At 41.4% G+C, this 13,983-nt stretch overlaps 1 protein-coding gene across 2 annotated transcripts in view; it reads right to left on the reverse strand.

The window, feature by feature from the left end:
- The window catches only part of ANKRD26 (ankyrin repeat domain containing 26), a 93,927-nt gene extending 88,761 nt beyond the window's left edge, over positions 1 to 5,166 (reverse strand). For both annotated transcript variants that reach the window (XM_053573138.1, XM_053573136.1), the window contains exons 1-3: positions 4,768 to 5,166; positions 1,310 to 1,424; positions 974 to 1,147 (exon numbers count right to left, since the gene is read on the reverse strand). In XM_053573138.1, the coding sequence (XP_053429113.1) occupies positions 974 to 1,147; positions 1,310 to 1,424; positions 4,768 to 5,009 (531 nt within the window). In that variant the 5' untranslated portion in view covers positions 5,010 to 5,166. The remainder of the gene's footprint in view (positions 1 to 973; positions 1,148 to 1,309; positions 1,425 to 4,767) is intronic.
- Positions 5,167 to 13,983: the final 8,817 nt, after the last annotated feature.

Here is a 13,983-nt window from a genome sequence, read left to right on the forward strand (position 1 = left end):
AACATGTAAAAACAAAAAACAAAAAACTTCTTGGTATTTTACCTCAATTACCTAACTTCCAAATTGGCCTGCATATTTCTGATTACTCTGTTTTTCCCTCTCCCTTTTTCTTCTTAAGTCTTGCTACTAAGAGATAAATCCCTTTCAAAAAAATCAATTTTGTTATGAACCTGTCAATAGCCACAAGATTTCCATTTTTTCTAAAATGCTTTTATTTTGTTTGGGTTTTAAGATAAAGCCTATAGACAGGGAAAATTTTGCTTTCCATTTGTTGTTTTACACAAAGATGGGGGGAGCTGGTGGTTAAAAGTATTTGGGGAAAAAATAGTTTCACCTTTAAAAAATTCAATGTTTCGGGCGGCGCCTGTGGCTCAGCGGGTAGGGCACGGGTCCCACATGCCAGAGGTGGCGGATTCAAACCCAGCCCCGGCCAAAAAAAAACACACACATACAAAAAAAAAAAAAAATTCAATGTTTCCACAAATATTTACTATCAATGCACTAAAGAAAGCTGTACCCTCAAATGCCTCTTTTTTTTGAGACAGAGTCTCACTATATTACCCTCAGTAGAGTGGCATGGTGGCACAGCTCACAGCAACCTCAAACTCTTGGGCTTAAGCAATTGTCTTCCCTCAGCCTCCCAAGCAGCTGCAACTACAGGCGCCCAACACAATGCCCGGCTATTTTGTTGTTGTTGCAGTTGTCATTATTGTTTTAGCTGGCCCAGGCTGGGTTTGACCCACCAACTTTGGTGTATGTGGCTGGTGCTATAACCCTGTGCTACGGGCGCCGAGCCTCTAATGCCTCTTTTAAAGTATCAGTGTTAGAAGTTAAATCTTAGACAAAGTTTTTTGAAAATATTTTTGTTCAGGGACTGTTTAAACTTCCCAGTATGGAAAATTGATCTTTACTTTGGAAATGTCCAAACAAATGCATTTCAAATGTTTTGAAAATAAAGTTGGCTGATTTATACCTTGTTTTTCGCTTCAACATTTGCTCCATGTGAAAGCAGTTTTGCTGTTACTGGTATATTTTCATTATAGACAGCATAGTGCAGAGCAGTGTTGCCATGGACATCTGTAAGATTTGGATCTGCACCATGTTCTAGCAGAATAGTTGCACATTCTTCTTCCTGGCATTGTACGGCCTGTTAGTATTGAACCAAGAAATGGATGGTAAATTCTAGGAATTCAAAATAAACATTCCACAAATTTCACCAACTAGTTATATTTAAAGAAGACAAATTCATTTTTATTCTAAGTATTTAAATCAAATCCATCTCGTGTTGAAATGGTTGCCTACCATATACCTTCATCAGAGCTGTCCTGTTCTCACTATCACACATGTTAAGCTGGCATTTTCTGTCCACCAGGAGCGTCACCACCTCCGAATGGCCATTGGCACAGGCCAAATGCAGAGCAGTCCTATGAAAGAGAGAGGACACATTAGGAAATTGTAGTGTGCTATCTCATAACATATGGTTATTTATGTAATTGTAAACATCAAGTAGCATGTATTCTTCTGCTTTCAAAACAAATATTTAATTTTCATCTAAAGAAAGTAAAATACTTTTTAGCTGTTATTACCACATTAGTGAAAGACTAGCTTAAGCTATTCTCTTGCTTCAGCCTTCCAAGTAGCTGGGACTACAGAAGCCTGCCATAACGCCCGGCTATTTTTGTTATTGTAGTTGTCATTGTTGTTTAGCAGGCCTAGGCTGGGTTCAAACCCACCAGCGCCAGTGTACGTGGCCAGCGCCCTACCCACTGAGTTACGGGTGCAGAGCCTGGATCCTACTTTAAGCTCTATCACTTACTAGCTATTGCTCAGCCTTTCTGTGCCTCAATATCCTCATCAACAAAATGAAGACAAAAATAGTAGCTATCCCACAGAACACCACTGCTGAATTTTAAATGAGAATCTATGCAAAGTATTTAAAACAGTTCTTAGCACAAAAAACAGTTGAGTAACTGTTAAATATAACTATTATTATTGCTACTATTTAACAAAAATAATATGCTAATTAAGCAAAATAATATAATTATACGTATTTTGTGGTATGCTTTAAAGATTGGAGATAACACTTTTACTGATTCTAAGATGCCCACATTCTCACATTTTAACATCTCTAACATAAGAAAGCCACTTGTAATTCATGACGTACTAAAACTATAATTGGCAACATTTAAAAATTCTCTTATTGATATATAAAGTAATGGGACATCATACATTCCATGGTGCCTAACATTAAGTGAAATACAGCATATACAACAGTTCCATAGCAGTTTTAGTCATTGCCATTTAAATAAATTTTGGTATTTAAAAGTACTATGGAAACAGTTAAAACAAGAAATCTGTAAAACAAAACAATTCTTACTTTGATTTTCAAAAAACTTTAACCCAGTGGCAACTTGAGAGTCAAATGAATATTATTGTTTAGTTACAGAATGTATGCAAATCAAGATATTTCAATGATTAAGATTAGTAGTTAATATTGTTATAAATTTTCAAAAGGGCAGTTGATGTTTATCTTTAACAATTTTCTGGGTTTTTTTGAGACAGTGTCTCACTTTGTTACTGTTGGTAGAGTGCCGTAATGTCATAGCTCACAGCAACATCAAACTCCTGGGCTTAAGCGATTCTCTTGCCTCAGCCTCCCAAGTAGCTGGGACTATAGGTGCCAGGCACAACGCCTGGCTATTTATAGAGACGGGGTCTTGCTCTGGCTCAGGCTGGTATCCAACCTGTGAGTACAGGAAATCCACTGGCCTCAGCCTCCCAACTACTGGGATTACAGGCATGAGCCCAGCCTTTTTTTTACAATTTCCTATCTTCAGAAATACTTTTGTTTGATGGTGCCCGTAGCTCAGCGGGTAGGGTGCCAGCAACATACACCCAGGCTGCAGGTTTGAAGCTGGCCTGGGACAGCTAAAACAACAACAAAAATAGCCGGTCATTGTGGTGGGCACCTATAGTCCTAGCTACTTGGGAAGCTGAGGCAAGAGAATAGCTTGAGCCCAAGAGTTTGAGGTTGCTGTGAGCTGACACCATGGCACTCTACCCAGGGCAACAGCTTGAGACTCTGTCTCCAAAAAAAAAAAAAAGAAAGAAAGAAAGAAATACTTTTGTTTGAAAGGAGGGAGGAAAACCTTCACTTGAAGTTGAGTCCTAATGTTCCAATTTGAAATCTCTCAAGTTGCTCCAGCTGATAGGTGAACATGTCTGCTACAGAATAGGTATTCATGTTATGTTTGACGAATAAGTAAACTGAATGAATGGATACATACAATTCAGGAGTTCAATATTTTTAAAGAAAACTCCTATAAAGTAAACTAATACTTTTGCAGTAGTAATGATCATTTATATTTCTTGTTTTTAATTTTCATAAGGACACAAAAATGATTAATTTGTAACTGTTTACATACATAATACATCTATATATGATAAAAATATGTATATAATGAAACATATATATAATAAAATCTACAAGCACAGATAGAACGATTCCCTTTACTTCTGGATGGAAAGCTGGCAGAGGATACCAATCCACAAAAATAATTTTTAAAATTATTAGAAAGTGATAAATTATTTTTATCTGTGCAAGCTTCATATTTCTACTCTTCCCAAGGATTACTTCATTATAATTGTACTACATAGGCGGCCGTCTGTGGCTCAGTGGGTAGGGCGCCCGTCAGGTAGAGGGGAGGGGCAGGTTCAAACTCAGAACCCGCCAAACTGCAACAAAAAAATAGCCAGGCGTTGTGGTGGGCGCCTGTAGTCCCAACTACTTTGGAGGCTGAGGCAAGAGAATCGCCTAAGCTCAGGAGTTGGAGGTTGCTGTGAGCTGTGTCATGCCACGGCACTCTACCAAGGGCAATAAAGTGAAACTCTGTCTCTATAAAAAAATAAAATAAAATAATAATTTTACTAGAACTTTTATAAATGTTTATTGCAGAAATCAGATAAGAAAAAATTTCACTTACTTATACAAATGCCTGGAAATAACATAAATAACACATAAAAACAATTTCGCTTATTAATACAAATGCCTGGAAATAACATAAAAATCACATTTTGTACCTATTTTTGTTATGTTGGCTAACATAAGACAACTGTCTGTGTATCAATCAAACTAATTTTTTCTCATCTGATACACAACATATTCGCACATCAACATACTTATGTATCTATGCCACTTTTTTTTTTTGTTTTTTTAAAGAAAGGAGAGACAGGGAGGATTTTTTTCTTTCTTTTTTTTTTTTTTTAAGAATATGCCACCTGCAATCCTAGCAGTCTGAGAGGCGGAGGCGGGGGGGATCGCCTGAGCTCAGGAGTTTGAGAACAGCCTGCGTAAAAGCGAGAACCTGTCTCTACTGCAACAGAAAAATTAGCTGGGCGTTGTAGTGAGCACTTGTCTCCATAGCTCCTCTGGAGGCTGAGGCGAGAGGATCGCTAAGGCCAGGAGTTTGAGGCTGCACTGAACTATGATCAGGCCTGGGCAACAGGCCAGACTCTCTCAGAAAAGAAGGGTTGCGGTTTGGATTATAAGTGCATGGGAAAGCAGCTAAAATTCTGTTTTTGTTTTGCTGCTCATAAAAGATAGCCTTGAGTGCTCTACCCTTTCCTTCAAGACTTCCACGCCCAGGTGCTGAGGAGCCTGTGGAGGGAAGAAAGTCGGGCACCCTCGGTGACAGGGGGGCTCCGACTGCCCTGGCCGACCCCAGGAAGAGGGGCTTCTCCCGCCTCACCCCTCGCAGTTCCCGTTACCTGCCCATCTTGTCTCTGTCATTCAAGCCATTTTTCCTGAGCAGAAGGACCTGCTGCACTTTCGCCACTTGCCCCAGGCTGGCAGCTTTGTGGATCTTCCCGAGATCTCTGTCTCGGATGTGGTACCCGGGCTGTGAGTAGACGCCGTTGCCATGCTCACAGCCCACACCCGCGCTAGTCCTCCGCCGGCCGGGGAAGGAGGCCAAGGGCGACTCGCCCTTCTTGCTGAAAATCTTCCTCATGCTTCAGAGACACTTCATGTCCTCCTCGGATTTCAGTATTCGGCCGCCTCCAGAGCCCAGTACTAACAGGTCAACCCTGTCTGGCCACAATCTTCAGCAAGGAAACTCCGCGGTTTCCAATCTCTCGGCGCCGCAGACCTAGCCGCCAAATCCGCTAAACTAAAGTGCGCCTGCGCGCCTCAGAAAGTAGCGTCACTGCGCGTGCGCGAGAGAGCTGGGTGCTCGAAGATGGTCAGTGCGCATGTGCAAAGGCCAAGCGCTACAAAAGCTCTGCCAGTGTTGTAACCAGCGTTGGCTTAGGTGGAAAGTCAGCGGGAATTGTCTAAGCGTTCGGGTTGTCTGCTGAAGGAGGATTCGCGCCTGTGGGAAAACAGGTTTTACACACTGAGGCGAGAGGATCAAGGAGGGGTAGGAGTAGGAGTAGCATGGAGCTTTTAAATGTTGAAGGCCTCATCCTCCTAAAAAATGCTCTCAAGAAACCCTCTAAATCGGCGGCGCCTGTGGCTCAAGGAGTAGGGCACCGGTCCCATATGCTGGAGGTGGCGGGTTCAAAGCCAGCCCTGGCCAAAAATCACAAAAAAAAAGAAAGAAACCCTCTAAATCTCCTTTTCCCTCAGTTTATTCCTATTATGCATCCCAGACGGTCTCCACAGGACTTTAGCAGATGCAGCCGCGGAAGGCTGCTTTGGTGGTTTCAGAGATTGTGCCAAAAAGTGTCATCAAGTGCAAATTTATAAGGAGAAACCAATGCACCTTCTCTAGAAAACATGAAAGCTCATTTCTGCGTGCCCTCCCCTTTGGCCCGCCCTAGGTTTCTGTCTTTACTTCTATGTCATTTTTGCTTTTATGTCCCAGATTAAACCTTTAGTCAATCCACGATTTATTTTGCAGCATGTCGTAACATTTTTTTTTTTTATTTCAGGTTAATGTGAGAGTACGAACAACCAAATCACAACATTTGAATCTGTAAGAGCAATGGTAGCAATGGTAGTATTGGTAGTAATGTCCTGCACCCAAAAGATGTGCCATATGCTCCAACACTGTACCCATTCAGTGGGAGCACCCCAAAGCCCCCTTCCCATTCCCCTCCCTCTTCTACCCCCAACTTGAATTGACATGTTGTAACATTTAGTAACTCTTTTCTTAAGTGATCACTTGTCCCAAACAATCCATTTCATCACACTAAGTTAAAATGACGTTTTAGGCTCGGCGCCTGTAGCTCAAGCGGCTGAGGCGCCAGCCACATACACCAGAGCTGGCGGGTTCGAATCCAGCCTGGGCCTGCCAAACAAAAATGACAACTCCAGCCAAAAAATAGTCGGGCATTGTGGCGGGCACCTGTAGTACCAGCTACTTGGGAGGTTGAGGCAAGAGAATCGCTTAAGCCAGGAGTTGGAGGTTGCTGTGATGCCACAGTACTCTACCCAGGGCAAAAGCTTGAGGCTTTGTCTCAAATAAATAAATAAATAATAAAATGACATTTTATTTTATCGTAAATACTTAGGTATTTTTTTGTTTGTTTCTGGGTTTTTTTTTTTTTTCATTGATGTGACACAATTTTTATTTTGTAGCTTGTACACATCAGTGCTTCTTGTTCTTACCAGAATATGTTTCTGGGTTTTTCATTCTGTTCTATTGAATGATCTGCTTCTTGCATCTTTACTCCATTATTTTAACTTCTTTAATGATAGAAGATATTTTAACAATTATGACAAAGTTCCCTCCTTATTCTTTTTCAGTATTCTCTTGGCAATATTAACCTGTACATAACTTAAGATGAATTTTTAATGCTATGCCAAATTAAACAGAATTCTTGACATATTTATGTCTAGACTTTTCACTTTTTTATTACTATGTTTCCATTATAATTTGTTCTTAAGAGATTATTAATATCTTTTGTGCATTTTAACAGAGTGAAGAAGAACTATTTTAAGCTGTAATTTTGTAAGAGGAAGAGTTGACAATTCCCAGGGAATACTTACAGAAGGCACTAATTGGACAATAGAGATTTCGCCCAAAGGATTTAATACTGAAAAATGATATGATGCAGGAGGAAAAAATCGTGTAAATATTGGACAATATGGGTCAGCTTTTATTGAAGGGTAAGATAATTGCTAAAAATATTTGACTATGTGATAGTTATTTTTTCTTCAAATCCTTTTAGCCTCTTTTTTCAGTAATTACCTAAATAATAGGGACATCTAAACTTTTTTAGATTGGTAATTCCCCTCATTCCATTGCTCTATCCATCCAAATCCACACCCCATTAATGTATCTAGTCATCATCATAACTTTGTATAGTTTTATTACCCTCATTGTTATAAAGCCTCCTGTGCTACATACTTATCACCTACTGTTTAATATCTTACAGACTTAAAGTTCAAGATCAATTCCCCTTGCTTTGTTCCTTCTCAATCTTCAACTCTTATGTTTCAGTCTTTATTCTATTTCTTAGGAAGGCAAAATACGTTGATGTTATACTTCATAGAAAATGGTATAGGGAAGCACCTGTGGCTCAGTGAGTAGGGCACCGGCCCCATATACCGAGGGTGGCGGGTTCAAACCCGGCCCCGGCCAAACTGCAACAAAAAAATGGCCGGGCGTTGTGGCAGGCGCCCCTAGTCCCAGCGACTTGGGAGGCTGAGGCAAGAGAATCATTCGCCTAAGCCCAGGAGTTGGAGGTTGCTGTGAGCTGTGACGCATGGCGCTCTACCAAGGGCAATAAAGTGAGACTGTCTCTACAAACAAACAAACAAAAAAAAAAGTGGTATAAACAGGTGGGTGTATATAGAAACTGCTTTTAATTAATTGACTTAGTAATTAGTTCCAGTTGAACTAGGACTAGTATTATTAACAAAGCAGACAGTAGCAGCAGCAGACCTACGACAACTAATATAAAACCAGAAACTAAAAGCTCACCAGGTTACTATGATATTTATTAACAATTTCAAGAGTTAACCAAAAATAGAGTAACAGAAATCACCATAGCATAACATGCACTGGCAAATTTTGAAATTTCACAGCTATAGCTCACAGTGAAACAAATTAATAAGATATTAATCTAAATAATTTTTTTCTTTTTAGATTGAATAATTTGACAATAAATTGGAATTAGCACCTTGGAGGCCAAGTATCTTGACCTTTAGTGAAAATTGCTGCCAGATCACACCTACAGAGCTTTGGAGAGTACCAGGTTTCCAGTACAGAAGGTGGTTGGTTCCAGCCTGGGCACCTTCCTTGGTGAGAGATCTAGCTTAGCTAGATCGAATGATTGTGGTGAATGTGGGAGGTGATTTCAACTGTGCTCATTAATATTTGCTTTCTCTACTGGTCTAATTAGAAAGTTATCTTGTCCCTATTTGTCTCCTCAGGGTAACCTATGAAACGAGTGAAGGTGTTATATATAGTGATAGCTGAATAGAAGACTCTGACATTTCCCAGTGCAGCCTGAAATGATGGTTCAACGTTACCAGGATTTAGAGACATGGGAACCAAATACCAGGCCTTTGAGGAGGTTGTAGAGATTTAGTTGACCCTAAATTTAGTTGACCCTTTAGTTTTTGTATACAACAGAGAGACTCGAGGAATGTATTAGTCCACTCTGAGCTGCTGCATTCATTGGTTAAATGCTATCTGTATCACCAAAGAGTTTCTTGGGGTACATTGAAACCTAAGATCTCTCATTCCCAGATTTCTGGGGAAGTTAATTTCAGATCCAGAGTGGATACCCTCTACAAAGTTGTCACTTAGAACTTCCCTCCCTTGGATAATACCCTGGTTCAGCTTTGCTATACCCTCAGTTATGTTAATGGAATGAATAATATCTTAGATAAACATGTTTTATGAAGAAAAACAACTGAAATATGGATGCCTTAACAAACCCCTTAGATAAAGCTCTCCAATTCCAGTTTGAGGATGTCACAAATGTTTTCTTCTTTTAAGTGTTGCCAAGAAACTCATCAAATACTTTTTTTCCAGAACTGGTTGATTCTTTCTTTGAAATGTGTCATTTCATACATTCTACTGTGTCTGTTGTGGAAAAAGGAAACTGTAATGAGACCTTGATTAGAATGTAAGAGCTCAGATATGTTGAGGCTAATCTGTCTGTGTCTACTAGAGTCCATGACTTTGGAGAATGACAGTAGGGACAACAAAATATTAAAACAAACATGTACTAACCACCTTATTTGTTCTAGCCATTGCAAGAATCAGTGAGGAAAAAACAGACATGATATTCTTTATTTAGGGAGGGAGGCAAATTTTATATGTAGTGCCACATTAAGGTGAGAGGAAAGGGCCTATAGCGCCAGGCATGGTGACTCATGCCTGTAATCCCAGCACTCTGGGAAGCCAAGGCCGGTGGATCCACTGATCTCATGAGTTCAAGACCATCCTGAGCCACAGCAAGACCCCATCTCTAAAAATAGCCAGGTGTTCTGGCGTTCTGGTGGTTCAGTGAGTAGGGCGCTGACTCCATATACCGAGGGTGGTGGGTTCAAACCCGGCCCCAGCCAAACTGCAACATAAAATAGCAGGGCGTTGTGGCGGGTGCCTGTGGTCTCAGCTACTGGGGAGGCTGAGGCAAGAGAATCACCTAAGCCCAAGAGCTGGAGGTTGCTGTAAGCTGTGATGCCACGGCACTCTACTGAGGGTGACAAAGTAAGACTCTGTCTCTACAAAAAATAAAAAAAAAAATAGCCGGGCATTGTGCCAGGCACCTGTAATCCCAGCTACTCGGGAGGCTGAGGCAAGAGAATTCCCTAAGCCCAGGAGTTGGAGATTGCTATGAACTGTGTGACGCCACTGTACTCTACCGAGGGCGATAAACTGAGACTCTGTCTCTGAAAAAAATAAAATAAATAAAAGCAGTCATCAGAATGGATTAGTTCTTTCAGAATTGACAGTATTAATTTTGATAATATTTGGAAAGTAACTCTTTCATTTTTTTATTATTATTTTTTGTTGTTGTTGCAGTTTTTTGGCCAGGGCTGGGTTCGAACCCACCACCGTTGGTATATGGGACTGGCGCCCTACTCCCTGAGCAACAGACGCTGCCGGAAAGTAACACTTTCATGTTGAGTAGAAATTATAAAGGTCAGGGGACCAAGGGCAGAGTCTGAGAGACGGTCCGTAAAAAGGAGCAGAGTCCAGCCCAGGGATTAAAAAGACTTTATTCGAAGAGAAAGGAAAGAAAGTGCATAGTAGAGTCTGACCAGGAGTCAGCTCAGATCTTACACAGTTTCAACAGGCTTTTATTATCCCTGATCAGTGTTGACTATGGGAGTGGTGGTTCTCAGATTTGTACTCAGGGCAAATCTAAGAGTTGGGGCGTGGGGGGTGGGGGCAGAAGAATAAAAATTATTGTTCTGTTGTTTCTCAGGACCAGCCTTGAGGCATTCCAGGGGGTGGGCAGGGGGTTTGCTGTTATCATGCAGTTTGGTTTCTGGTCTGCTTTTTCCCACCATCTGATTCCCAAAACTGCTGTACTCTTTTCAGAGCCATGAGGATTTCTTTCCCACAAAGGGGAAGGTCTAAACTGTATAGTATAATCAAATACATGAAAAATAAATACCAAGACAACAGAAGTTTGGTTAAAATAATAAACTTAATTTAAAGGTGACATATATTCACATACATATTAAATACCCGATTGTAATAACGTACTAGGCCTAGACTAAGGTGGAAAAATACCGGTTAATTCCTGGAAAATTTCTGGGCCGCAAGCCCTCAACAAAATGGAGTAAGTCTGGTTCACTCCCAAGATAGATACTTGGTACTGAAAGAAAATATTACCATGAGAATGTGACCACTTCTCACTCCCTACCTTAGGAATGTGACCTTTTGTAACTGTTCCAGGAGATAGCCCCAGGAGCTGCAGCAAATGTTTACTATTAAGCAAATATTTGACTGTTAGTCTTGTCTTAAGACAGTTGAATAGTGAACTAGAGTTCTTCTTCTCTAGTTAGAGTCCCAGCTGTGTGTATTCTCTCTTACTTTATTAGAGCCCCTGGCATGTCTGCTATTCCCGCCTACTTTGTAGTTTTTGCCTTTATAAGCTTGTAAAAAACTGCTGTGCGGGGCTTGACTTCTCGGCTCCTAAAAGAGTTGTGAGTCAAGTCCCGGTATACTGGAATAAAAATCCTCTTGCGTTTTTGCATCAAGCGACGTCTCTTGCGGTTGATTGGGGTGGTCAGAGCTCCGGGCTGAGTGGGGGGTTCTGCCCCAAGTCTTTCAGTACTATCTTGACTTGGAGTTAGTCAAGCAAGAAGTCAGTGAGTACTTGCTGACTGACTTCTTGCTTGACTAACTCCCCTGAGAAACAGACCAGGAAGTACCAACTGTCACCGGACTAACCTTTGAGAAATACCAGGTGGGGAAAATACTGAAACAAAGATATATGGCTAACTAACCGCAAAATTCTGCTTCTGTTCAATGCTTGCTAACCTACCTGAATGCACCTGGGCAGCCGGTGTGCCAACTAGGATGCAGACCAAGCCTTAAAATTCTGATCCCTTAAGCACTCAGGACTGCTGTCTGAACCCCTGTGTTGGGTGTGAGGCAGTCACCAGCCAGCTCTTCAATAAAAGGACTCTGCTGTGAATTCAGCTTGTTTGGCAGTGTGGTCTTTATGGAACTCCTGGGCATAACATTGGAGATTACATAAATATTTTAGATTTTGAAAAATCATGAAATTATATAAAGTATTCAAACAAAAATCTGTTAATATATGTAACTACTATTTTTGACTTATGGGATGTAATCAGGAGTCAACTTCATTTCCCACTATCACTTAGAAATTAGATATTCATATGTTCTTCTGCCCCAGGCTGAAAACATGTTTACTCAGTATTTAAAAGTCCTAGTGTTGCTTTAAATGACAGAGCAGGTTTGGCGCCCATAGCTCAGTGGTTAGGGCACCAGCCACATACACCGAGGCTAGTGGGTTCAAACCCAGCCTGGGCCAGCTAAACAAGGACAACTACAAAAAAAAAAAAAATAGCCAAGCGTTGTGGCAGGTGTCTGTAGTCCCAGCTACTTGGGAGGCTGAGGCAAGAGAATCTCTTAAGCCCAAAAGTTTGAGGTTGCTGCTGGCTGTGATGCCATAGCAGTCTAGTTAGGGTGACATAGTGAGATTTTGTCTCAAAAAATCAATAAATAAATTACAAAGCACTAAATCAAAATATCCAACCCATATAATTGTACAAATGCCCAAAAGTCAAAATTAACAACCTAGGACATGCTGCAGGCTGGCCACTTCGAATAAGGGTGGAAGACAGGCATTGTCCTTTTCTTCTTCCCTGCCTAATTCCATCTTTCCCCCTTACCTGCCTATTTATGGTTTCTGATCCTCCCAGCATCAAAACTACAGCATAGTGGGCAGTGCCTGTGGCTCAGTGGGTAGGGCGCCGGCCCCCTCTACGGAGAATGGTGGGTTCAAACTGGGCCCCAGCCAAACTGCAACAAAAAAATAGTCGGATGTTGTGGCAGGCACCTGTAGTCCCAGCTACTCGGGAGGCTGAGGCAAGAGAATCGCTTAAGCCCAAGAGTTTGAGGTTGTTGTGAGCTGTGACACCATGGCACTCTACCGAGGGCGACGTAGTGAGACTCTTGTCTACAACAACAACAAAACAAACAAACAAAAACACAGAGCGGTTGAGTTCTTATCTGGCTGATACTACTGTGAGATGTTTTGAACAGTTTGGATGTGGCATTTATTTTAAAACTGACTCTCTCAGGGGCACTTCTGTACCCACAGCTGGTCTCACCTGCAGTGCCTTTGACCTGAGTGAATACCCTCCATTCTGGCCTTTCTTTTCTCTTATCTCTAAGGAAGGCAGGGATCAACTCTGCATTATCCTCTTCTGAGGCCTGTTCACACCTTTACCAGGACCTTCCATATGGGATCTAAAATGAATTCCTCCTCCCCATAACATGTCTCTCTTTCTCTCTTTTCTCGCTCTTGACCAACATCTGGTCCTCTGTCGACACTCAAGCATTCTTTACCAAAACAAAGAGACTGGTGCACACCAGTCTCAACACAGGTGCAGTTCTTCTCCTTTTCTTAGCCAAAACAGCTCACCAGACCTCTCGGGCTCCACTTCCTGGCTAGGAGTCAAACACTCACTTCAAGAAGTATGGGAAATCTGGGCGGCGCCTGTGGCTCAGTCGGTGGGCGCCGGCCCCATATACCTAGGGTGGCAGGTTCGAACCCGGCCCCAGCCAAACTGCAACCAAAAAATAGCCGGGCATTGTGGCGGGTGCCTGTAGTCCCAGCTGCTCGGGAGGCTGAGGCAAGAGAATCGCTTAAGCCCAGGAGTTGGAGGTTGCTGTGAGCTGTGTGAGGCCACGGCACTCTACCGAGGGCCATAAAGTGAGACTCTGTCTCTACAAAAAAAACAAAAAAAAGAAGTACGGGAAATCCACATTAGCAACATCTCCAAAGTAGGTTTTGCATGAGAAATAAACACCCTTGCACCCTCCCCATTTGTCAGCTTTGTAGTTTTTTTCCATGAAATTAATTGTCTAACACTTATCAGATTAGCCACCCCATTACACAGGGCGTCCATAAAGTTCATGTGCAATTTACTATATTAAACATTTTACTTTGAATTGCACACGAAGTTTATGTCCATTCTGTATTACCATGCTAATGTCAGACTGGAATAATTCAGAAAACAACATAGCACTTAACATGTATTAAAATTCAATTAAGTTTCTGTTGTGAGAGGGGAAGAAATGCAATATTCCTGACTAAACCTGGGATTAATCTGTGACAGAATAGGGACAGAAAAGAATCTGCATGGAAATAAAATCCACATTTCAAAAATATGTGCCCCAGTAGCTGTGTGCCCAGGTCTATACGTAAAGTAGTGTAAGTTTTTAAAGAAATCTGTCTTATAGCCAGACTATGTGCCCTGGATTTTTGTTTGTGTAAGGTTTTTACACATCATATGTTAATATGGGTACCATATGT

This window comes from Nycticebus coucang, chromosome 20, assembly GCF_027406575.1.
Source record: "Nycticebus coucang isolate mNycCou1 chromosome 20, mNycCou1.pri, whole genome shotgun sequence".
NCBI lineage: Eukaryota > Metazoa > Chordata > Mammalia > Primates > Lorisidae > Nycticebus > Nycticebus coucang.